Source organism: Oryza brachyantha, chromosome 4 (genome assembly GCF_000231095.2).
Source record: "Oryza brachyantha chromosome 4, ObraRS2, whole genome shotgun sequence".
Lineage (NCBI taxonomy): Eukaryota > Viridiplantae > Streptophyta > Magnoliopsida > Poales > Poaceae > Oryza > Oryza brachyantha.
In genome coordinates this window covers 13495775-13521602 of record NC_023166.2, presented here as the reverse complement: position 1 = coordinate 13521602, position 25828 = coordinate 13495775, and the positions used below count along the sequence as shown (strand labels likewise).

General features: G+C 40.8%; 4 protein-coding genes across 4 annotated transcripts; 2 read left to right on the top strand and 2 right to left on the bottom strand.

The window, feature by feature from the left end:
* Positions 1-56: 56 nt before the first annotated feature.
* On the bottom strand, positions 57-5405 carry LOC102716121 (splicing factor U2AF-associated protein 2). Its single transcript, XM_006652405.3, has 13 exons — positions 5200-5405; positions 4447-4575; positions 4132-4355; positions 3537-3746; positions 3293-3385; positions 3170-3208; positions 2984-3073; positions 2798-2900; positions 2645-2725; positions 2319-2395; positions 2091-2171; positions 1188-1279; positions 57-904 (listed from the first exon to the last, which is right to left on the bottom strand). Exons 1-13 carry the CDS (start codon positions 5282-5284, stop codon positions 778-780), a joined length of 1431 nt encoding a protein of 476 aa, XP_006652468.1. The 5' UTR covers positions 5285-5405; the 3' UTR covers positions 57-777.
* Positions 5406-8924: 3519 nt separating this feature from the next.
* Positions 8925-9868, top strand: LOC102720324. Its single transcript, XM_040523288.1, has one exon. The coding sequence runs from the start codon at positions 9046-9048 to the stop codon at positions 9625-9627; it is 582 nt and encodes a 193-aa protein (XP_040379222.1). The 5' UTR covers positions 8925-9045; the 3' UTR covers positions 9628-9868.
* A 7059-nt stretch (positions 9869-16927) lies between these two features.
* Positions 16928-22615, top strand: LOC102720045 ((+)-neomenthol dehydrogenase). Its single transcript, XM_040523743.1, has 4 exons — positions 16928-17082; positions 17190-17451; positions 19225-19407; positions 21748-22615. Exons 1-4 carry the CDS (start codon positions 17045-17047, stop codon positions 22147-22149), a joined length of 885 nt encoding a protein of 294 aa, XP_040379677.1. The 5' UTR covers positions 16928-17044; the 3' UTR covers positions 22150-22615.
* A 63-nt stretch (positions 22616-22678) lies between these two features.
* Positions 22679-25465, bottom strand: LOC121054199. Its single transcript, XM_040523224.1, has 2 exons — positions 24517-25465; positions 22679-24261 (listed from the first exon to the last, which is right to left on the bottom strand). The coding sequence occupies exons 1-2, from the start codon at positions 25463-25465 to the stop codon at positions 22679-22681; spliced, it is 2532 nt and encodes an 843-aa protein (XP_040379158.1).
* Positions 25466-25828: the final 363 nt, after the last annotated feature.

Genomic DNA, 25828 nt, shown 5'->3' with positions numbered 1-25828 from the left:
TTCTCTCCTCTCGTTTTTTTAATAATTTGAACTCACTTTGGATCAACTTGGGATATTCTCACTTTACAATGGGTAATTTTATATTTATTGTACTTTGGACCACCCCAACTCTCTTCTCTCTATTTTTCTTAAATATTTTTCAGTTTGATCTTTTTTTTATAATTTATTTTTTCAAATCGAATGCCTTTATATCTGCTCCCTCTATAATTTTTAATAATTTGATCACTTTGGAGCACCCTATGAGATATTTTCACTTTTGACTACTTAACTTGATATTTATCACACTGGGCAGGGAAACTATTTTCGCAACGAGAATCAATTAGACCTGTGGTCTGATTTGAGGGGACCATGCAATATCCTATTAGGCCCAGGCGCGAAGTCCAAATGCAAACGTTAGGGCAATAAATACTCTTCTGACTTTTCTTAGAAGTTGCTGATATCATCAGCACTTCAGCAGTGTGTATTTATGCACGCCAAGGAGCATGGCGAGTTGATACATGTTAATATGGCAAAATGAACATGTTAATTAGGAGAAAAAAACTTAATCTACATAATGTACATCTAGATAACGTATAGTTGATGGACGACAACAAATGGCTGCTTAAAGCTAATCCAGAAGCAACCTTGATAACATTAACCAGGCAAATGGAAATAACCTATGCAAAGAGCTAATTGTAAAACTTTGTACCCTCATGCTATCAGCTACAGAGCAATATTAGTCGCCAGGTGATCGACCATTAGCTACAGAGCAATATTAATCGCCAGGTTATCGACATGCTATGTGGACTCTTCTAACTCTTCTCCAAATCGATCCAGCCTTGACACCTCTGCATCATAATCACGGATCAGAGCATGGTTAATAGAACCATCATCTTCACTCGCCTGAACTTGTTTCCCACCAAACCTGCAAAGGAAGAAATCATGATCAATTGTGAAAACAAATGCTCGACAAATTATAATTCTTAGGTTAGGTACAAAACCAAACAGGCAGAATTCCAACACCCAAGGGTAAACTCCTATTCAAAGCATTCTCATTGACAAATAGTATCTGTGAACACCTAAAATTGATATTACTTAGGCATTTGGCAAACTAAAGGTTGATGGAGATTAACCAGAAACTCTATTTTACTGGAACATCAATGCATCAGAAACTACGGTGAGCTAATTGATTTTATGTTGAAGCCTACCATCTTCCGTTCATCTTCTCTATGCATTTGATACCATCTTTCCGGTCTTTGAATTTCACCAAAATAACACCCTCGGGATGATTTTCGCAGACCTGCAAGCAGAAACATGTGCAAATGTAAGTGGACGAAAAGGACAAAAACAATTGTAAGTGGACGAAAAGGACAAAAACAATTTCATGGTGGTTAGGGCCAGTTTGCTGAGTTATAGATAGTTAACAATGACAGAAAACCTAAAATAGGTTTAAAAGGATTCATTTTTTTTTGGTCAAGTTGTGACAAAGAAAAAGCTCTGCCAAGCCAAATTTCTGGACAGGCTTAACTCAACATGTTGTGAGGGAAGCCCTACCATTACCAGGCCTGGAGTGGTGACAATAGTCCCATAGACAGACTGCAGGTTATTTAAGAACCATAAGAGTTTTTACATGCGCATGTGTGTGGGCATTCAATTTGTTGCCTAGTGTAAATAAGCTGCCATCTTCGGATGGCCCCATGAAATCCAAAGCACCGGCCCATGCCAAGGTAGATTATACACCTTAGTTACTTAAAATGCCTCAGATATCAATTGAGTTGCCTTTCCAGCCTCAATTTTGTAATGCCTTTTAATGGAGAGCATTTTTCATGACAGTAGCAGTCCTACTGTAGAATGCAGATGCATTTTCGTTTTACCCATTTAGTCATAATGTTGTCAACAAGCTAAACTCCAAAAGTGATCAAATATAAAACCATAAGAGAAGTTATTGCTATGTACTACAGCGTTCCATGTTGCTCCTGAGTCCTGTCCATATCAGGACTAGATGTAAAAAGGAAGCCTTAATAAATTACAAGAGAGATATCAGATATGCATGCATAATGCATCCAGAACATGCTAGCACACGAACAAAGAAGGGCGGAGTTAATGATTACCTTGACATTATCAACTGGACCAAGCTTCATACATTCTTCTCTAACATCTGCCTCAAGCTCAGGAAGAAGAGTTTCATCGGCCTGAAATGATCAAGACTTTCTACCTCAATCCAAATAAAACAAAAGAAGCTGCTAAGAATAATGAAATCCATGGGACTAATCAAACAACTAAGACTGTATGGAAAGGGCACACTTTGGGCATATGCCAAGCATACTTCAGCTACTTACTCGCAATTCAGCTGGAGTAAACATATGCCGTAAAATAACTGTAGATGGAATTGTCACCTTCTTGTCATCATGTCCACCTAATAGCAGAAAATAGTGACAATGCAAAGAAATAAAAAGAGTGTCAAACATACTCGAAAGATGTTATTTTCCTTGCATGACTACCAAAGCAAGTGCATCATACAACGGCACAATGCTTAATCAAAATCCCTAGATTTGGCAATAGGTTTCCAAGGCTCACACAATAAGTTAATATTCGATATTTACACACTACGACATACATAATTACTCCACAATGAAAAGAAACACCAAAAGAAAATAGAACTTACCCCATCCAAGAATTTTATCCTCAACTTTCTTGCTTTTCCTTTTCTTTTGTTTATCTGCCTTCTTGGTAATGAAAACATCACCTGAAACAGATTGACAACATCAGTAACATCTTCTGTGTAGCTTGTGTGTTTCTGATAAAATCATGAACTTACCCTTCTGCTCAAATTTGGCCTGGCTTACAGACATTAGAGTCTTACCACCTGGGCGAAATGATGTCCCATCCAACAACTGAATTGCTAAAGCTACAGAAGGCTCCTGAATCATAGAAAATCAAAGAACACACATGATAAACATGCATAATGAGAGCATCTAATGTGATGAGCTTTACAGGGGAATACCTTAAGGTAGGTCACTAGCGCATCACCTTTCTTTCTGCCTGTTTCTTTATCAGTATAGATTTTTACTCGGGGTTTTCTTGTCTCTGGGTCCTATGTCACCAAAAATTTAGAGGTGAAATGATCAGAGGCAAAGATCAGTCTGCATCAAGATTCAAAAGTGCTGCAACTCAGAGAAACAAAAAATACCTCCTTTATAATTCCACACTTGGAAAATACCTCCACAATCTGCAAACAAATTTTACATAATCATGAATGTGTCAAATATTTAAAACAGAGTACAAAGTGCTTTTAGAGATATAGGTAACTTACCTCCTCAGCCGTGACGTCATCAGGCAAACCAGTAATGTAGACATGTGTGTTCACTTTGAGATCAAACCAACTCTCTGGAGGTTTGTTAGCTTCCTATACAAAAAGAAGTTAAAACACTTTTAAAGAATTAGTTTATGGAAAGCTAATCAAGAACTCAGACAAAAAAAAAGTTAAAACACTTTTAAAGAATTAGCTTATGGAAAGCTAATCAAGAACTCAAGACGAAAAATAGTTTTGTATATACCTTCTTATCAGCTGGCTTCTCAGAAGACTTCCGCTTCTTATCTGCTCCCTTCTCTACTTTTGTTGGTTCTTTGATTTCAATTTCGGCAGAAGCGTTGTTTTCTTCTAATGTGGTTGAACCAGAAACGTCTGGTACTTGGAAAACTTCTTCCTCATGTGCAAAAGTCATGTCTTCAACTTCATAGTTGTCATTTTTTTCTGCTAGGTCATTCTGTGGAAGGAACAAAAGTTATATTAACTTTCAAATGCTGCTTACATGAGAAATTACATTAACTTACAAATACTGGTAGGCAAGATTATTAAACAAGATGAAGAAGGGAAAATATTTATGTCCTGAAAGGAACAGCTGCTGCTGCTGCTGCTGCTGCTGCTATATGGAATCGTTTACCAATATTATCTACGCTATAACACAAGCATTCACAGTATTAGCAAGAGCAACCAAGAACAAACACGTGATTCCCTGATGAACCATGATTAGACTAGTACTAATCAGAACAAAATATAATATCAAATTAACAACATAAGGAAAAATCATAATTACCAGAAACAAAAGTCTGAGTAAATGAACCTAAAAACAGGAGGTTAGCAAGACTTACTTGAGGAACCCATGCCCTCAGAACACGATCCCACTTGTAAATAGTACCATCATCATCAGTAAATTCTTCCTCGCCATCCGGTGGGGTTGCTGGTCGCTCATCAGGATCATTAGCCCCATCTTCTTGGTTTAAGTTGCTATCTGCAGCCTTGTCTTTCAAGGCTTCCACCTCCACCTCAGCTTCTATGACCTCCTTTTGAAATTTATCAAAATCATCTTCAATTCCTGAAGCATCACAAATATTGAAGAAAATGTCAGGAATCACATGAAGATTATTATGCATTATTTCCTTCAAACATAAAGTACCAATAGTAACCTTCATCAGGTTGATCCTTCTTTTGGATCACCACAAGTAGGTCAGGAATCGATGACAATGGCATCCATTCACTCCTCCCATCTGCCCAGAGCATTGTGCTCTCGTTGATGTACCCATTAGCAAAATGTTCTGCAAAGGAGCAGAATTTCTCATGTACAGACCACAACAAAGATAGAGAAACGAAGCATTCTCCAAGAGATTAATCCACACGAAAACCTTCAGAAGGGAAAAAACAAGACAGAGAAAAGGCTAATGGCGACAACACGTGATCTTAACCCTAGCTCCAGCAACCTGCCTGAACTAACAGCTCCTCCCATAATGTGCCAACTACTCAGGTTCAAGTCAAAACTATACAGAATAGTGGTGACCACGCAGCTGACAGAAAAAAATAACTAAACAATTTTTGCCGTGATATGACAAACGCGCTCCACACCTGACCCCAAATTGCAGACTCAGGCAGTTGATCAGCTACTAACACTACCATGGAAACATCCATTCACAGCTCAATAGGGTAAACCTGACATATCCAACAGTAACCGATGCTAGAGATTCGCGTTGCCTTACTGCAGCTTCAACTTCACGACTAGGCGATATAATTAATACACACAGCAAACGCCAGGCAAGTACTAGGGACCCTTGCAGATTGGAGCAAGGCTCCGAACGTCACGAGTTCCTACGAGGAGAAGGCACGCCCGCATTCGAACTAGTCTATGGAACGGTAAAGGGTGGACGTCCAGGAGAAGAGGAGGATACCTCGCAGCTCTGAGAGCGCGTAGGGGCCGATGTGCTCCTGGTTCGGCCTCAGCACGTACCAGCCCGGCTCGCCGCCGCCCTCCATGGGGACTGGGTGGAGGGATTCGTGCTCCGTCGGCGTCGCCGCTCGCCGGCGCGAGGCTGCGGACGACGCGGTGGCCGGAGGGGGGGGGGGGGGATTTGGGGGCCGCGGTTTGGCGGCTGGGGTTTCCAGAATGATCGAGACCAGGGTCGGCTTTGCGGCTAGTGACCTCGCAGAGAAAGCCGCTGTCCGTCCGATCAAGAGTTTACGGTCGAGGTCGATCCGGCTGTCTGACTATAGAATATGCAAAGCAAATTGAACCCTTTTCAGGCAGCAGTTTGCTTGAAATTTTATTGAATTTTTATATGAACTTTTTAATGTAGGAATTTTGCGTAAGTGGTTCTATAATAAATATTACATGTAATATATTCTTGTTCATAAGGCATAAGAAAAAATTTGTTCCGCCGATCCAACATTTTTACTCGTTGTGTAACCATTGGTTAAATAATCAAAAATTCTTAAAATCCACCCAACAAAACAACCCCTGATGATTGAGAAACATTTATTTTAAGTTGAATTTTTAAAATATTTTAGTTGAAAGGAGCAGGCGAGTCTTATTAAGTTTAAATTTCTTTCCACGTAATTCTGTTGGACCAAATTAGGCTAGAATTTAACTTTTGAAAATATTATTATATAATTGTTACTCCTACAAATGTGGTGTGGCTTGCTTGCTTAAGAACATTTTAGCATATTATACGACATTGCTATTTTATGGATGCCTTATGAGGTTAAACAAGATTATCATAAAAAAACGTAAAGAAAACTCAAATAATTGGAATAATAAAGAACCTTGCCAAATTTTCAAAAGTAGTCTCTAGTGTTTGGATAGAATCCAAATATTTGGCAACATTTAAACTACCAATCTAGATTTCTCTTACTCATATATACAATAAGTTGGCCTATATTGATAACAAACAAAATGTGATCGAGCCAACTCTATCGTACCAACTAGTAGTGCTAAAATTTAGTCAATGCAAAGAGTCGGTACGGTATATAACCAAAGCACCCTTAAGTTGTGATGCATATAACTTCTCTTCCGCACGAAAAACGAGATAATATATCAGAGCATAAAATATCATTTAATTTTTTTGAGAAGTGTGTGAAATACAATTGAGTTTTGTTGGGAATATTAGTTACCGAATCCACCCTTGGAATTGGTGGAACAGATAACCAGAGTTAGGGGATGTTTGGTTGGCATACTCAATTTGTCTAAGGTTGCCATAATATTTTAGCTAACTTGGCTAAGGTTTGGCTAATAAAAACGAAGCCACAATTTAGCTAGCATGTGACAAGTTTGCCTCACTTTATTGTGTCATTGACATGTGGGTCCTATATATTAAAAAGGGAATGTCATAAGTATGGCATAAACCAAACACACACCTAACATGGTCAAATTTGATTAACTTGAGGTGTTACAAGCTTAGGCAAGTTATGGTAACCAACCAATCAACCCCTTAGCCTTACATTCTTGTATGGAGGGAATGAATTCCTTCACTTTCTTTGAATCGATGATATCAACCCGTGTATAGAACGAGGCAATTGCACTTATGATAACATCAGCTAATGCACATATACACACCGACACTTCCTAACATATGCTTAAAAAGATGGAAACTAGCAATAAATCACATGTTTCACTAGAATCCTATAAAAGAATCACTCGTGTTTGTGCAAAATTTGTGGGTACTAAGATTTATCTTAAAGCCTTGATGGATATATTCATACACCTGAGCCTCACCACCGCACCAATTCGTGGGCACTAAGAGTTCTCTTGTACTATGTAATTTTCAACAGTACCCATCGTCACAAAAAGTAAAAAGACACAGTGTGGTTCTTTATTGTAGTCTTAGTTTGATTAGTATTAATCAACTATAAAATCATTTATATTGGACCCATAACTCTCGAAATTGTACACATTTATATTTAATCCTAAATCAGTATTTTTTTTCATAATGACGCCTTACAAATTCGAGAGTCAATAGTGCACGAATTCGTAATTAAGAAATGGAAATTGCCTAAAACTTTGTATCCACGGAACCAAAATCATCGTGGTAAAATGATAGAAATAGGGGATTACACCTTCAGCCTAACAAGTCAAGCTACTGGTGAAAGGGCATGTAGCCTAGTGATTACAATAACCCGAGTACCACCCAAGGTCCTGGGTTCAAATCTCCATAGTAGCATGAATTTCAGATTAAGTATTGAGAGACTAAGTTCCGAAAGTTTCTGAAATAAACCATTTTTAACTTTGCTCTAACTTTTTCCTGCCAAACACGTCCAACTCCAGATTCGGAAACCATTTTTAACTCTGCTCTAACTTTTTCCTGCCAAACACGTCCAACTCCAGAAACTCCGAATCCAAAAAAAATCCTAGAGTTAGAGGCCAACTCCACGTTTTTTCTGGAGCTCCTTGAGGGGTGCTTCAAAAACCAATCTTATCAACCTAAACATGGACCACCAATGCCACCCATTACACACGTACCCCTTCCTTTTAAAAAAACCCAACCCCCTTCCCTGTCGTTACTGTTCACGGGTACTATTCATTGTGAACAGTAGCGTCGCCGCCTCTCCCTGACCGCCAAACCCTAGGGCGCCGCTGCCCCTTCTGTTGTTAGTGGTCTTTCATGGATGGCGGAATGGATCTCCCCATTCTTCGTGATCCCTCCAATATAAGTACTCGCTATAGTAAAAGGGCAAAAAAGTCATATCTCACCAAGCCCTCCTTTTCCTAGAGCTGGATACATGAATTTGCCAAACATGTACTCCGGATCCTGGAGTTGGCCCAAACAGACCTTTAGCGTTAAAAAAAATCATCAAATAAAAAAGAAGAGAAGAAACAAAAGGCCCAGCAGCAAGGCAGCATTAACAAAGCCGCCATAGAAGTTGATATGGGCCTCTATCGGCCTCCATTCAGATAACCGAAGCATGAAATCGATGGCCCATTTCCAAAATCAAAACGCACATGCACTTCGCTCCAGTAATACGAAAACCCCATGCGCTTCCGCCGTAACCTCAAGTCACTCGTACGGATGCCATGGTTTTCACGGGAATCTTTTTCTTCACGATGATTTTCAAAAGAATTTGAGTGACGTTACTCCCTCTGTCTCAAAAAAAAACTAATTCTTCGGTTTTCGTATCCAACGTTTAACCATCCGTCTTATTTAAAAAACTTTCAAAAAATAGTCACACGTAAAGTATTATTCATGATTTATCATCTAATAAAAACAAAAATATCAATCATAAAAAAACAAAAATATCAATCATAAAAAAATTTAAATAAGACGAAGATTCAAAAATTATATGTAAAAAATAAAAAATTAGTTTATTTTAGAAGTACACGGCAACATTTTAAATTCGGGCCACATAAATCGGGAGTATCCCCCGTACTCGGACAAAGCTAGCAACGGGAGGATGCTCCGGGGCTTTTGCTACCGACAAGTGGGCCCCACGAGAAGACGCCGGAGCCCATCTCATCCAGCCTGGCTGCTTCGTCCCCAACGGCCGGCCGTTCCTCTTTTCCCGCGCGCTTTTCCAACTAGCCGTTGAAGCTCCGCGCCCTCGTCGTCTCCCTCCCCCTCAAACGGTCGGAATCCTCCACGCATTTATTAAAGCTCACCGCCTCTTCCACCACTCATCACTCCACCATCCCCACTTCACTCTCCGCTACGATCCCCTCCTCGCAATCAACACACGCACAGCCACCGCCGCTCCTCCGCGCGCACGAGCTTTCCTGTCCTTCTCGATCCTAGGCGGCAGCAGAAGCAATGGGAGGCCTCTCCGTGATCGCGCCGCCGGCGGGCGACTCGGCGTCGCCGGCGCACCGGCGCGCGCGCCGCGCGTTCCTGGTCTCCAACTACATGATCCTCGGCGCGGCGTCCGGGTGCGGCTTCCTCACGCTCTCGCTCCGCCTCGTGCCCTCCGTCGACGGCTTCCTCCTCATCCTCCTCCACGCGCTCACCGTCGCCGCGGCCGTCGCCGGGTGCGCCGTCATCGCGGCGCCCGACCCGCCGCGGGGCCGCGTCTACACCACCCACATGGCCGGCACCGTCATCGTCTCCATCCTCCAGGGCGCCGCCGCCGTGCTCGCCTTCTCCCGCACATCGGACTTCCTCGCCGACGGCCTCAAGTCCTACGTCCGCGAGGAGGACGGCGCCGTCATCCTGAGGATGATCGGGGGGCTCGGCGTCGCCATATTCTGCCTCGAGTGGATCGCGCTCGCCCTCGCCTTCGTGCTGAGGTACTACGCCTACGTCGACAGGGAATGCGGCGGCAACCCGATGCGCCGCAGCGCCAAGGTTGGCGGCGAAGACGGCGCCGGCAACTGGCCATGGCCTTTCCAGGTGTGATCCATCCAAGAATGGACTTGTGCGAGACAAATGGGTGTTTGAGAAGCAAGAAGATCTGAGAACTATGAGTTCTTGGAAGAAAAAAAAAGTTAGTACTGTTTGGTGCATTACTGCATCGGGGGATGGGATATTATTCGTTTATTGGGTTAGACTTGTACTACTATTATATGATAATTATGTTGTAATGCAACTGTTGTGCATCTATATTATGTGAAATTACAGTTCATGGATGGATCCCCTTAATACTGTCACTGACAGTAGACAAAATCCGTTGCCCTTGTTCAGAATACGATATTTGTCGTCAGTTATCACTTATCAGTAGCGAATTTGTAGCTGGTCTTCTGAGATTCACTCCATATGCATTTGTTCAGATATTTGTGACCACACTGTCATTGGCTCAAGTGCTCAACGGTAGCCAATTCCCCATCAGCTTGCAATCGTTGTTTGCCCCCGACGTCTCGGACCTACCAGCTTTTTAGGAAATAATTAACTTTTTGTTACTCTTATATTTGGTCATAATAGATTTGTCCCTAAACTCACATGTTATAAAACAAATATGTTATCATCCAATTATCCAATTTTAAGAGTGACAAAAAGGTTAAATTCCCCGTTTTAGCGCTGTAAGCTTTTAAAATCCGTTTTAATCCAAACTGAAGAGTTTACCCGTGGACAATGAGAGATTGGCAAAACAAGATCGTCATCAGTTTTCGACTTTCCCTGTTGTCCAGGGCTATCAATTCACAACACACTGGCTCTGAACTTTGTGTCATCCTTTATTATCACAACACACGCCAAAGCATTGAGCCAGCTCATGAGATTTCTAGTAAAATATTTCTCCGTATATAATTTGTCCTATCTCCATTTTTTTTTAAAAAAATAGTTTGATTAAAGATTATTTTATTAGTATATAAATTTATGAGAATTGATATTTTAGATTCATATTTGAAAGTACTTTTCATGGCTATACTTTTGTATCACATAGATAAGTAAATTTCACTATACTACATGTACTTGGATCAAATTATCAAAAAATACAAATTTAAGTTTTTTATATCATGAAACTGCAGATTTAGCATTAAAATTCTTAGAAAACTATTTAAGGTCTCATATAACAAAATTACAGATTTAGTTGTGAAGTTATCAAATAAATATATATTTTATAGTTCTACTATTGTCTTTTTAAAATTACAAAAAATATAGTTTTGTGGAAAATTGGTGTTAAATTTATAGTTTTGTGACACATATCATTTTACAGTTTATGACATTTGATCAAATTATCTGTAGTTCTATGAAACTCTATATAAATGGTATATTAACAGAGTAATCTATGGTATAACTCTTATACTAACGAAAAAATACATCATATATTTTGAAATAGACAGAATAAGTAGAAAAATGCTAAGACACAAAAATAGAATAAGCTCATATATTTTATTATCTAAAATCTATATGATAACTGTAAGTTGACAATTAATAACTTCATTGGACAAGTCGCATGACAGCCAGACTTGGCTTGTTTTAGAATCAGGCTAAAAAGGAGGGCTTGGCTTGTTTGGCTTTCAAGCTGAGCCATACAGACTCAAGCCTACGTCGAACCGACCTAGTCTGAGTTTTTTATTCACCCCTAGCCACCCCAACTCTCTTCTCATCATTTATTCAAAAAACATGACTATAGTTGGAGGGTTCGACGGTATGCTAAAGTTGACGTGCTCAAAATTGTTCACGTAATAAACAAAGCGGTTTGAGTAGCCTAAATTAGCATAAATACAAAATCATCTAGTCTAAAATTAAAAAATAAATGATAGTTCAAAGAAAAACTTTGACAAAGAACCACCCGACTTTTAAAGGCACTTAGCAAGTGCTCGATCGTGCACGAGATCATGTGACATCTTGAACCACAAGTCCACGCTACGCGGGCTTAATAGCTGAGCTATCTCGGTTGCCAATTTGACATTCGGAACCCGGTCCCCGGGTCCCCGGGGACCTCGAACTCCCCCGCAGCCACGGCAACCTCAGCTGTCCATTCCAGCGGACCCTCTGATTCGTATAACGTTTGACTTTTATGTCGAAAAAACAAATGATATATTTATAATTAAAAAATAATTTATAAATAAAATTTGTATTTACATGTTCTAGCGATCAAAAAATGTTCAAAAATAAACCATAATAAAAAACTCTAAATTTAATATTAAAAAATTAAATTTTAACTTACTAACATAAACAAAACGAAAAGACGAGGACGACGATGTCCAAAGTCCAACACAAGCATGAAAGCTTGGTGGCATCTTGGGGGAGACTAGAGGATCGACGGTTTCTAGTCAAAAATTAATGGTGAAATTAAGAATTAGATTTGATTTTTAATCTTAATCCCTTATTTGGTAAAACGGGAAGGAATTCATAGTGAATTCATGTGAAAAGTACGTTACAATAATGATGGATGACTCAAAAGTATGTACACCATGTAAGGCCTTGTTTAGTTTGCAAAAAAAAATTGCAAAAACATCACATCAAATCTTTCACACACATTTAAAGTATTAAACGTAATCTAATTACAAAACAAATTTCAGATTTCACCCGGAAACCGCGAGACGAATCTTTTGAGTCTAATGAATCCATCATTAGCACATGTTGGTACTGTAGCACTTATGGCTAATTACGTCCTAATTAGGCTTAAAAGATTTGTCTCACGATTTCTCCCATAACTGTGTAATTAGTTCTAATGTCTATATATATTTAATGCTTTATTTAGATGTTCAAAGATTCAACGTGATGTTTTTGAGAAAAATAACGGGATAAATGAAGGAATTTCCTCCCAACTTCCAGACCCTCCACGTTTATTAAAACTTAAGGAGTTTCTCTCTTAATTCCCAATCCACATCCCTCGAAGTCGAAGGCTATCCTCAACGGTGCTTACATTAAAGCTTAGAGAAAAATCATTGCTTTTTTTTTCACATCAAATTAACCTATCGCTAGGCACCTCTAATGCAGGGTGCTTAGTAAGGTGCTTAATAATAGAAATAAGCTAAGCACTATACTTAAGAGCTCAGCTTAAATATAGTGCTTAGTTTAATTAAGTTGTTAAATACCTCACTAAGCACTCTGTATTGGAGGTGCCCAGTAGCCATCGAGGAGTAGGGACTTACGCGGGTTAGCCCACGGGCAATCCACCTACTGAGGATGCATGGATGTCCGAGAAAAGCTTATTTACGTAATATATGTGATTTTAAATTTCTCTTCTCTTTTGATTGGTTAGGACTAAACAATATTATGCATCCAAATCAAGTCATCAACTCCTACTTTCAAGCGTCTAGATAAAGGTTTTATGGTGGATTACAGATCTGTTAGATAAGACGGATGTGCCAGACCTTTTCTTTTCCCAAGCATTTGTCTAAGCGGATCGTTGTTTGTTTTTTTAAAAAAACAAATAACATATTTACAACTAAAAAATAAGTTATGAATAAAATCTATATACGTGTTTTTATCGATCTAAAAGGAATGTCTTAAAAAATACGATTAAAAAGCCTTATAATCAACTGTAAATTTTAATTCTTTTATAAAAATAAATTTTACCTTCTAAACAAAAGAAAAAAATGACAAGCAAAACCGCTAATAAACTCACCGGAAGATGAAAGGCAAGTCCCCGTAAAACGTTTCCCTTGTTTCGCAAACCGCCCTAGCACCATCGACTCGAGACACAGGCAAACTCGTTTAAATCGTCGACGGGGGATCGCTCTGGTCACGGTGGACCAGCAGCTCCCATTCGACATGGACTCCCACGGTCCCACCACGCACACGCGCACGCTCGCACCACGGTAGAAATTTACACCGAGCCGTCGTGGATTACGTGCGGTGCATGGCGCCAAGCGCCGCGGTCGGTGTCACTCAAAAACCGGTTGGCGAGGCTACCTACGCTCGCTTGATGTAAACACCGAGCCCTCCCTCGCCCGTCCGTCGTCCGCGACCACGTACAGCCACGCCCACGCGGCTCGGTGGGTGGACCAGTAAACGGCGTGGCCGCCGCTCGCAATCCACACACGCTCACGCGCTGATCCTGATCACCTCGTCCCGCCCATCTCCTGCTGCACGTCGTCACACCAACCGACCGGTGTCGTCGTCGTCGCGCTGCTCCATGATTAATAGCAGGTACAATAGCAGCTATAAAACAGGCTATAAACATATTTTAAAGAGATAAGAAGAGAGATAAAATATGTACTACTAATTTATAGTCAAGTTATACATAAGCTTCAAGACAAAATATATGTATAACATGTGAGATCATATATTAATATTTGTAGATAACTATCATATAAGTTGACTATTAAATTGACTATAGATGAATTAGAGCTAACAGTTGGTTATGCTACTGAACTTGGTCTAAGGAGGGCATCGGTTCGCTGAGAAACGGCCTGCGTGGCAGGATAGTACAGGATGTGACCATCGGTCGGCGTTAGCGTCTGCGCGGCATCAGCCATCAGCAAGATGAATTAAACTATGCCGTCTCCGTCCAGAGAGGCCAGTCACTCCCCTAGACTAGCAACCTACTCCTAACTTAATTACCAACGCGTTTCATGCGTGAGCGCCACTTGGTGATAAAATTATGATCTCCGGTGGTTAGCTCGTACATACTTATAATTAACCTTGAGCACGCATGACATGCCCGAGGCCCGGGAACGCTAGTGTGTTAAAAAAATCGCTTAAATGGTTCCTGATGATCCCCATGCCTGTTGTTTTAAAGTAGATCTCCCGTGATTTTTACTCGCCATCGATCAATGTCAGCAGTGATGATCTTTTTTTTTTTTAACTTTTTGCTCCGGGAGCTCAATGAACTTCCTCCACTAATGACGCAACTACACCTCCTATAGCGCATTCAGTATTAACTTACTATATTTTGGAAAGACGGTAGTAGCTCGAATTTTTGTTTACCACGAGAGAACGAAGTAGATGATAGATAGGTACATGAAGAAGATAAAAGGCGCCCGGTGAAAAAGGATGGTAGGCATGCTACAAGTGGATTTAGCTTGAGTGCTAACCTCTGTCTAAATTTATAATACTAAAATACATTTATCTTATTTTAGATGACAGGTTTTTACAACGAGAGAATATCCAAGGCGAGAGAGCAGCAAGGCAGTGAAGGTGGCCAGCGGAAGGATTAAAAAAAGAGGTGCGGCAGGGATAGAAAGGTTTATAAAGAGCGGTGTGGTTTGTCTCGATACGGTATTGCCTAACATATGAGTTAAGGGTCATCTTTTAGATTTAAAAAATACCAAATAATATATTTACAAATAAAAAATAATTTACGAAAAACTTATATATGTGTATTCATATTGACTTAAAACACAAAGCTAAACAAACTATAGTAAGAAAACATCAAAATAAATTCTAAATTAAAAGTTAAAAATTAAAATTTTGGTTTATAAACATAAATAAAAGCTAAAAGATGAGGGTGTAATTTGTTTCCGAATCCAAATATGACTGACCAGCGCTACGTACGATTTGGCTCTTTGCAAAGAGGCGGTGGGCGGCGGAACCACCGTCTGGTGATGGAGTGAGGTGGTTACTGGTTTTGAATAACGTGAATAAAAAAATAGAGAAATATAAAAATATAGTATTTTAATAAGAATGTAAACGTAAAATAGAGAATTGTAAAACACAGAAAAAAACGTAAAAATGATCGTTTGATTGGACCATAGAAAAAACACATAAATTTGAGGAGAGATAAAGACTCAAAATAATTTTTTTCCATGAGGTTCTATCTCTTGTTAAATTTCCTCCAAAACTTGTATGAGAAAAGACATTTCATAGGAATTCCATAGGAATTTCATAGAATTTCATAGGATTTATTCCTTTAATTCAAAGGGCTTTGTAGGAAAAATTTTTATAAAAATAAAATTCTCTAAAATTTTTATAAATTGGCCTTAAAAAAATCCTAGGTTTATGGCTTGGGAGTTGGGAGGGGCAATGAGACATGGGCTGAGGGGCGCCGGACACTTGATTTTTATCCATCGGACGCGACCCGTAAAAATCAACTGTGTTGCTAACAGGCTAATCTATACGAGAAATTTAACTTTTTGCCACTCTTACGAGTGGCCAAAACATATTTGTCACTCGCTATGTCCTCATAAATCTATGATAGGTGGGTCCAGTAGCAAATCTGTTATGAAAATCCGTAAGAGTGGCAAAAAGTTAAAAGCCCCGATAGTTTCTCATCATTAAATCTAGCTGAATAGAATGTGCACCGTTAGATCCAACGATCAGAAATAATTTGGTACTACGACGTACTGGTACCTCGAGCTATTTTTTGTTGGACAGAAGCAAACCTCATTTAGCAAGGTATTTAAATATTATTTTAAAATATAAATATGTCTAACGGTTATCTTCTCACCGATCGTTTCCAATGAATGCTCTTTATCTTCATCTATTTCTATTTATAAATGGTGTCATAATATTTATTTTCTTAATCTTAATCTATACTAAATGATTTATAAATACTTATATTTTTATCCTCTGTCTCAAAATAAGCTCTAAGCTCTCTCCATTTTTAAGTTGACATCATTAACTTTACGATATAAGTTTGATATTTTGGTTTATTTAAAAATTTTATACAAATATATAAAAATATAAATCATACATTTTATTACTGTAGTAATAAATTAAATTATAATAGAATAATTTATAATTATATACTCCGTATTTTTAAATAAAACTAATGTTTAAATATATATCAAAAGTCAAACCCTATCGATTTAAAAAAAAGTAAAGAGTAAAGGACGGAGGCTCCCATCATTTTACTTTTTAGAAAAATAAACGAAAACACGTTTTTGCAAAAAAAAATAATTTGTAGGTAAAATTTTTATATACATGTCGACTCAAAAGTAAAATATGTAAAATAAATCATGATGAAAAAACCATAAAATCAAATTAAAAATTAAGTTCTAAAATTGGAGCAGTTAATAGATGTGTCCGGAGTAGTACACATGATACGTCCCGTCAGTTTGACCTCCCGAAGCAGCAGCAGTGTAGCCTGTCTGCCTGTACATATACTCCTATACCGTCCACCGACTAGCGATCAAATATTTAAAAATTTTAATTTTATCAATTAAATTTGGTCACTGTTATTAAATTATAATATAAAGTCATACACATAAATTAAAAATATTGTATCCATCCTCTCTAGCCTCCCATACATTATGCGTGTATTTGACAAAAGAAGAAATTAAATATTTAATCAATAGCAAGTTGCTTCTGTATATCTTATATATCTTAGCCCGATGGCCACCGAGGCTACCGAGCCAGTGCCCTGTGCCCCCCACACCCCCATTTACCCCCGCGGTCACGTACCTCACCTCTGCTTTTCTCTCCTTTCCAAGCTCAGAGCGGAGAGCAGCGAGAAGATCGATCTCTTGCTCCATCTCCGTTGATGGACTATTCGGGCTCCAAGGAGCTGCCCTCGGCAAGGTGACCATGCATCATCCCGCGCTCGATCGCTCTCTGTCATGGCGCTCGATCTGACAGGGTTTTTTTTTTCTTTTCGCTTGGTTGGGTTGGGGGGGCGGTACGTGCAGGGCGTGGTGGTCGAGGGAGACGGTGGCCGTGGTGACCGGCGCGAACCGGGGCATCGGGCACGCGCTGGCGGCGCGGCTCGCGGAGCACGGCCTCACCGTGGTGCTCACCGCGCGGGACGCCGCGCGAGGGGAGGCCGCCGCCGCGCCGCTCCGGGAGCGGGGCCTCGCCGTCGTCTTCCGCCGCCTCGACGTCGCCGACCCGGACTCCGTGCGGGCCTTCGCCGCCTGGCTCCGCGACGCCGTCGGCGGCCTCGACATCCTGGTGAGTCACCCAAGCCGGGAGCACACACTTCCGCTACCGCTAGCTACCATGTCAAAATCATCTCTTTCCCCTTATCCGAGGTTTCTGCTTCGTCCATCATTCCATCTCCTCCACAGTTCCGATGATGGCAACGTAACTTATCGCCAACAGTTTACGCCACACTACTCTCTCACTTAATCCTGCACAGTGCGTGCTCGCTCGGCATCTCACGATGATCGATACGTGTTGCGAACTTGCGATCACTTGTAGAACAGTAGCGATTCCCTGTGCATTCCCCGCTGGCTTTGCGAAAACCCGTCAAGATTTTTTTTTTTTTTGCGCGCGCTGCATTATTGCCTTCTTCGCCATGAGCAGTCGAGGGGGAGCGGCCGGCGACCAACCGAATAAAAATGTCGCGTTGCGTCGGGGGAAAGAAAAAGGAGAGGGCAAAGCGCCAAAGCCGCCGCCACATGCAGGGTGCAGACGATGGCGACGAGTTGGTTGGGACCCTGGTATGTAGGAGACGGCGTTTTGCTTCCCATCGCCCGCCGCTGATGAGGCTGATGGGTCCGTGCTCGTGCATCCGCCGGACAGCGACAAGGCCAAAATTATATAGTGTTGGTGCTGGATTTCGTTTCGCTTGCGCCTGGAAGCCAACTCGAGCACTCTAACAGATTCAGGGTCTTGATATCTCGTCTGCTTTTTATGAACTTTAAAGTTCATTGTACTGTTCAATTGGTCATGAATAGGTGCTGCTGGTTGGCTCAGGCTGCAGCACTTTTGACCAGGTGATATAACAACTTGTGTTTTCTTTGGCGCCGTTGAATTTTCTTCAAGTCAAGTCCGTCCATGATCGCCACTTTGTTTGATAGTTGGATCTCTCCCCCTTTTTGGCTTTCAACAGTTCAAAGTTCAAACCCGTACTTGAACAGTTGAACTGGTGCTGGAAGGCATAGCTTCCGGCCTCTGCATTCTGCGGCCTGTGTTTATCCTTAGAGCTGCTTCTGTGTAATATGCATAATTTACTGAACTCGGAGCATGTAACAACTTAAAACTTATTGCCACTCTTAACCGTGGCAAACAGTGAGAAGTACCTCTCGGTTTTCTTATTTGATGCCGTTGGATATTGGATCTATGTTTGAACCTTCATTTTATTCAAAATTGCTTTACAAATATGCAGAGTTAAACATAATGCTTAAAGTATCTTTAGTAATAAATCAAATCATAAGAAAATAATTAATAATTATGTATTTTTTTAATAACACGAATGGTCTAAAAAATCAACGATATCAAATAAAAAAATAAAAAATACAGAGAAAATGTGGAGGGCGTACAAAACTATAAAAGCAAACCTATAGGTAGATTATACTGGGCCATGATCAAGCTAGGTGACCTGTAATCTAGTATGACACAAATGGTGATCCATACACCTTACCTGAATAATCAATTGTGGCATAGTTCATTTATGTTGAGTTGGCACTTTCAGGAGGTGTTGGTTTGATCTGATCGATCTCCATCTGTCTGTTGGACCATCCATACAAGTAATCAACTTACATAAACAGGGTAGCTATGCAGAGTACGAATTAGGCTTGAGACCTTAGGGAGTGATAGCCATAATGCGCCACATACCGTAGTGACTTAGTGCGGTTTACATTTCTATCTTCCTAACATTACAGCTGCAACGGAAGGGAGTTGTTAGTAGCTGAAGCTTGTTCAGTGGGGTCCACTTTGATCCATGGTGATTTGCTATTTCTGTGATGATGAAATGCATCTGTATATTTTTTGTTGATGTAGGTGAACAATGCCGCTGTTTCGTTCAATGAAATTGACACCAACTCAGTGGAGCACGCCGAGTCGGTCCTTAGAACGAACTTCTATGGGGCCAAGATGCTGACTGAGGCACTCCTGCCACTCTTCCGGCGATCACCAGCCACCAGCCGGATACTGAATATCAGCTCCCAACTTGGCCTACTCAATGTAAGTGCTCAAATTAATATTCATAATTCATGTTAATCTAGTAGTGCTTCCCTGTTCACATATCTCGTCACCCTCAAAAATTAGAGATAGTGCATAAACTCGTTCGGAGCTCTCCTGAAAAATCTAAGATGCCCCATAGCATGCAAGTGACTAGAGAAGGGAACCATGTAGCTCTATTGCCCTTCATTAATGTTGTGCAACTCATAGATCATTGATAGATAACAAGACAAGAAAAACAATTGATGGTATGTATGTTGTCTTGAGGAAAGTAAATGTTCCTTACTCGGCGTATTCAAAGAACTTTTTTTTAAAAAATAAAGACTAGCCTCATCTTTTTTTTTTAGCTATATAGAATAGCTCAAACTATTAGGGAAAAAAATCCATAGTTCTCTCTAGTACATAGTGAGTCACGTTAAGTGTATGTGTCTGGAACTTTGATCAGGTAAATCATCTAATTCTATTGAAGTATAATTTCCCTGACCCCACCGTCTTTTTATCAAATCAAACCATGTTTTAAAACAGCGGTATAGTTTTGATATATTAAGCGGCAAGATTGACAAGCAGTAGCACACAGATAGTTTTAGATAAAGACTTCAGACTATGAGGTGTGAATCCACGAGACCAGTGGTGGAAAAAGGATAATTCTGAAGCTTATCTTAAGGCATGTCTCGTCATGAACATGCTGGCTAATACATTGTCCATGGTCCATTGAAATGAATACAGACATGTCATGCATTTTTAAGTCTTCTCTTTCATTATCATAGACACAGCATAAATAAGAACCACAACTTGTTCTTCTAGCTAAACTCCAAGTTTACAGAAGTTCTTCCGTCTAATTAATTCCCAACTACATTTAGTCGAACGAGCAATTTTATAGTCCAACAAAAAGTAACAAAAATTACATCCTCGCAGTATCAAATCGTTTCTGATCGTTGGATCTAACAACGCATGTACTACTCAGCTAGATCCAACGGTGAGAAATAATTTGGTACCTCAAAGTATCAGTACCTTGAGGTACTTTTTGTTGACCAAAGTAAATCTCTAGTCGAACAGAAGTTTAAATGATGACTTTATATTCAAGTTTGAAGATCACGTCCATCATGTGTAATTTATGTTGCGCAAGGACGAACCCTCTACTTTTCCAGTTAATTAGCTGTATCTAATTTTACTACTCTACAAGGGGATTTATCGTCCGCCAATCCTTTTGATATACACGACCAATTCTGAGTCATATAGACGAGCATATTAATATTCTTTTTTTTATTTGACTGCTTTGACTTTTGGAACCACATTGAGCGTGCGTTATTTAAAATTTTCGCACAAATATACTAAATTATAAGTTATGCTTAAAGTGTCTTTAGTAATAAATTAAATTATAACAAATAATTAATAATTATATAATTTTTTAAATAAAACAAATGATCAAATATAGATTCAAAAGTCAATAAAATCAAGTTACAAAAATTGGAGAGAGCAGTACGTTGTATAACTAAGTTTGTGTCACTTTTGTCGTCACATGGATGCATGTACTAGTATATCATTAAAGCTACATCTTCTCTCACATAAGATCTGTATTCATGGACAAAAAGTTAGAAAAATGCAAAAGATGATGACGCTAGGAGCTTCGAAGGGAAAAGAGCCAGGAATCTATTGACTCTTATTATCATGATAACTTAGTTTATGACATGGATCCTTTGACATAAGAGCACGTTTAATAGTAGAGCTAACTGAGGGTTATAAGTTTATATTAGAGCTAATATATTAGCTACAAGATTATCTCTAATATTTTTTTTATCTCTTTCTTTCGTTTACAAGGTTATAATTGCTCTAAATACGTGGATTCGCTAACTTAAATTCAGGTGGTATTGTCATGTGGGTGAGCTCTCTCTGGCACGTTAGTGATACAAAATCAGGTGACATACGGCACAGAATCTTGTTCCCTTAGTTTATAGTGATGCCAGTTGGTTACTTACAACAGGGCGTCAGTAAGTCAGCATCTCTAGTGCAACATCATTATTAGGCCGCTAAAGAAAGGCATGAACTTCACAGCAACATCTAAAGCTTGGAGGCATGGACGTACTTGCAGAGTTGCAGTTGCCGACCGGGGATTAGTTGAATTTCTTGTGTCCCATCTTTCCATTTCTGCTTACGTTTATAAACCAAAATTTAATTTTTTAACTTTTAATTTTAAGTCTTTTCTCTAAATTTTATTTTTCAACCATAATTTTTAAATTATTAAGAATACATATATAAAAAATTTATTTATAAATTATTATTCGTTCGTAATTACAACGCTTCACACGATCACCCCGATCGGTTTGATGGTGTTTGAACTCGCAGAAGGTGAGCGACCCGGAGCTGAAGAGGCTGCTCCAGGACGAGGAGAGGCTGACGGAGGCGGGGGTGGAGGGGATGGTGTCGCGGTTCCTGTCGCAGGTGAAGGACGGGACGTGGCGCGGGCAGGGGTGGCCCAAGGTGTGGACGGACTACTCGGTGTCGAAGCTGGCCCTGAACGCGTACGCGCGCGTGCTGGCGCGGCGGCTGCAGGCGCGCGGCGACCCGGTGAGCGTCAACTGCTTCTGCCCGGGGTTCACGCGGACGGACATGACCCGCGGCTGGGGGAAGCGCACCGCGGAGGAGGCCGCCGAGGTCGCCGCGCGCCTCGCACTGCTCCCGCCCGCCGAGCTCCCCACGGGGACCTTCTTCAAGTGGTGCACGCCGCAGCTCTACTCCAAGCTCTGACCGGTGCGCCGCTCCTCGCCGCGCCGCCCCCTGGGCCGTGCCGTCTCAGCTGACGAAGCCGAAGCGTGGCTTGCTGAGGCGTATTACTTCTCTGTGTATTTACTACAGTAGATCTGTAGATGTGTGTGTGATCGGCCCCGGCTGGATATGATCAGGTTCAGATCCAACGTTAGCAAAAGCGAAATTCCGTAGCGCGACCGCTTCATTCTCTGCTTGTTGGTTACTGCCCCGGATCAGCTAGTCAGCTCTCTATCTTGGGTTCTGAAGCTGTGCGTTTCAACTGTTACGATTTCCTTCTTCTGTACTTATGTGTTAGAACCCTAACAAGCATCAGACAGAACACATAAGTTCACCGGAACCTCGTCGGCGATTCAAACCAAATCCGCCGCCGCCGCCGCCTTTCGCCGTTATTTCATTTGCCAACCGGCATTGTATGATCCCATACAGTATATATAGTATATATAGACAGGAAGCTTCTATTCTCTTCTACCCACCGGGCCTCCACACGGAACACACGCGCCATCACCTATTACACGGCCCATTCCGGCCCACAGATACGAACGTTTGGCCGACGTGCCCTCTTCTGGTTTCCCGCCACCTGTTCCTCCTTCTCCAGGTGATCGCCCAGTTGTTCTTCCGCCGCCGATGCCTTAACAATCGCCTCCCCTTGAAATTGGGCTTGCCCCCAAGCCAATGCTCGTGGAAAACGAGTACGAAGATCATGAAAATCCTCCCAAGTTGCTTCCGCCGCCGACTCCTGAGACCACTGGACAAGGACTTGAGAAATAGCAGAATTGCTAGACTTGCGAACTCGGGTATCCAAGATAGCCACTGGAATACGCCGAACCTCCAAATCAGCAGGAATAGTACTAGAGACCACCTTCTGGAATCCAGGAGCTGCCTTTAACTGAGACACATGAAAAACTGGGTGAATAGAACAGTGAGTCGGCAGTTGCAATTTATATGCCACCAAACCAATCCGTTGCAATACTGGAAAAGGGCCAAAGTACTTACAAGAGAGCTTGTGATTAGCTCTGGGTGCAACAGAAGACTGCACATAAGGTTGTAACTTTAAGAAAACTTGATCACCCACTTGAAATTCCCGAAAAGAACGTTTCTTATCAGCTTGTAACTTCATCAGCTGTTGGGCTCGGTTCAGATGTTGTTTCAGCAGCTGAATCATTACCTTCCTTTCATGCAGCCACTCTTTAAGGTCAGGTATATCACAAGAGCCATCTGTAATACCTAACTGTGTTGGAGTATGACCATAGAGAACCTCAAAAGGAGCTTTATCCAGAGCAGAATGATAACTGGTATTGTACCAATATTCAGCCAAGTACAGCCATAAAACCCATTTAGAAGGACAAGCATGGATAAAGCAGCGTAAATAAGTCTCCAAGCATTGATTAACACGCTCTGTTTGTCCATCCGACTGTGGATGATATGCTGTAGCCAGATTAAGAGAAGTACCAGCCAGAGCAAACAATTGTTGCCAAAACTTACTGGTAAAAATTTTATCACGGTCTGAAATGATAGCCAAAGGAAGACCATGCAGCTTGAAAACATTGTGCATGTAAGCTTGGGCCACATCTGAAGCACTGAAAGGATGAGATAAAGGAATGAAATGGGCATACTTGGAAAACTTGTCCACCACCACCAGAATACAGTTAAAACGTTTAGACACTGGCAAACCTTCAATAAAATCCAGAGAAATAGTTTGCCATGCCCCAGCAGGAACTGGAATAGGCTGCAATAAACCAGGATATTTAGCCCGATCTGGTTTAGCCTGTTGACAGATACTGCATTCACTCAACTGAGCTTTAATTTGATGTTTCATAGCTGGCCAAGCAAATAATCCTTTTATTCTCCGGTAAGTAACAGGGAAACCTGAATGTCCTCCAGTTGGACTGTCATGTAAAACAACCACAACCTTAGTCTGCAGTTTAGAATTGTTACCCAACCAAATTCTTCCTTTATATTTCAACAACCCATTCTGTAAACTGAAATTGGGTACTGCAGATGAATTCACAGCTAAAGCTGACAACAATTTACTAGCTTGAAGGTCATCAGAATACCCCTGAACCACTTCAGACAACCAAGTAGGATTGCAGACTGAAATGGAATACAACTCCAAAGGAGCTCCATGGACACATCTAGATAATGAATCGGCAGCCAAATTAGTGTTACCCTTTCTGTAACAGATCTTAAATTGTAATCCCAACAATTTAGTATAAGCTTTATGCTGCCAAGGAGTGTGCAAACGTTGTGAGGTAAAATGCATCAAACTTTTATGATCAGTCAAAATCAAAAACTCTGCATACTGTAAATAGGACCTCCAATGGTCCACAGCCAGTAAAATAGCCAAACATTCTTTTTCATAGGTTGAGAGTCCCTTAGTTCTAGGCCCCAATGACCGACTAACAAAAGCAATAGGATGATGATCTTGCAACAACACAGCTCCAATTCCAACTTCACTTGCATCAGTTTCAATACAGAATCTTTTAGAGAAGTCCGGAAGAGCAAGTACTGGAGCTGTCACTAATGCAGTTTTCAATGTTGAAAAAGCATGATCAACAGCCTTATTCCAATCAAAACTTTCTCCCTTCCTTAACAGATTAGTGAGAGGCTTGCTAATGACACCAAAGTTCTTGACAAACTTTCGGTAATAACCAGCAAGTCCAAGGAAACCTCTCAACTGCTTAATATTCTTTGGAACTGGCCATTCCACAACAGCTTTCACCTTCTCAGGATCAGTGGAAACTCCATGTACGCCAATGATATACCCCAAGTAAGATAACTGTTGTTGGGCAAAAGAGCATTTAGACAACTTAACCTTCCAATGTTGTTCAGCCAGCAATTGTAAAACTTGCTTAAGATGTTTAGCATGACTAGATAAGTCAGAGCTATAGATTAAAATATCATCAAAGAATACCAAGGCACACTTTCTCAGAACTGGAGACAAAGTTTCATTCATGGCTTCCTGAAATGTAGCTGGAGCTCCAGTTAAACCAAACGACATCACTTTATACTCAAACTGACCAAAATGTGTCTGAAAAGCAGTTTTAGGTTCTTCACCCTTGACCAACCTTATTTGATGATAACCTGCCCTTAAGTCCAACTTGGAAAAATATTGAGCACCCGATAGTTCATCCAACAATTCATCTATCACTGGCAATGGATATTTTCTCTTTACAGTAATCTCATTAAGTTGTCTGTAATCAATGCATAGTCTCCAAGTACCATCCTTCTTCTTAATTAATAAAGCTGGAGAAGAAAAAGGACTGGTACTATGCTGAATAATTCTAGAAGCCAACATTTCAGACACTTGTTTCTCTATTTCATCCTTCTGAGCTGGGTTATATCTGTATGGTTAGAACCCTAACAAGGTTCAGACAGAACACACAAGTTCACCGGAACCTCGTCAGCGATTCAAACCGAATCCGCCGCCGCCGCCTTTCGCCGTTATTTCATTTGCCAATCGAAATTGTATGATCCCATACAGTATATATAGACAGGAAGCTTCTATTCTCTTCTACCCACCGGGCCTCCACACAGAACACACGCGCCATCACCTATTACACGGCCCATTCCGGCCCACAGGCCCACAGATACGAACGTTTGGCCAACGTGCCCTCTTCTGGTTTCCCGCCACCTGTTCCTCCTTCTCCAGGTGATCGCC

Coding starts and splice junctions, on each gene's coding strand:
- LOC121054199 (XM_040523224.1), bottom strand. CDS start 25,465: ATGTTGGCTTCTAGAATTATTCAGCATAGTACCAGTCCTTTTTCTTCT. Junction 24,262..24,516: donor CTCAACCTATGAAAAAGAAT/GTTTGGCTATTT, acceptor ATTCCATTTCAG/TCTGCAATCCTACTTGGTTG.
- LOC102720324 (XM_040523288.1), top strand. CDS start 9,046: ATGGGAGGCCTCTCCGTGATCGCGCCGCCGGCGGGCGACTCGGCGTCG.
- LOC102716121 (XM_006652405.3), bottom strand. CDS start 5,284: ATGGAGGGCGGCGGCGAGCCGGGCTGGTACGTGCTGAGGCCGAACCAG. Junction 4,576..5,199: donor CGCGCTCTCAGAGCTGCGAG/GTATCCTCCTCT, acceptor GCTCCTTTGCAG/AACATTTTGCTAATGGGTAC. Junction 905..1,187: donor GAGAAGATGAACGGAAGATG/GTAGGCTTCAAC, acceptor CTTCCTTTGCAG/GTTTGGTGGGAAACAAGTTC.
- LOC102720045 (XM_040523743.1), top strand. CDS start 17,045: ATGGACTATTCGGGCTCCAAGGAGCTGCCCTCGGCAAG. Junction 17,452..19,224: donor TCGGCGGCCTCGACATCCTG/GTGAGTCACCCA, acceptor TTGTTGATGTAG/GTGAACAATGCCGCTGTTTC. Junction 19,408..21,747: donor CCCAACTTGGCCTACTCAAT/GTAAGTGCTCAA, acceptor TTGAACTCGCAG/AAGGTGAGCGACCCGGAGCT.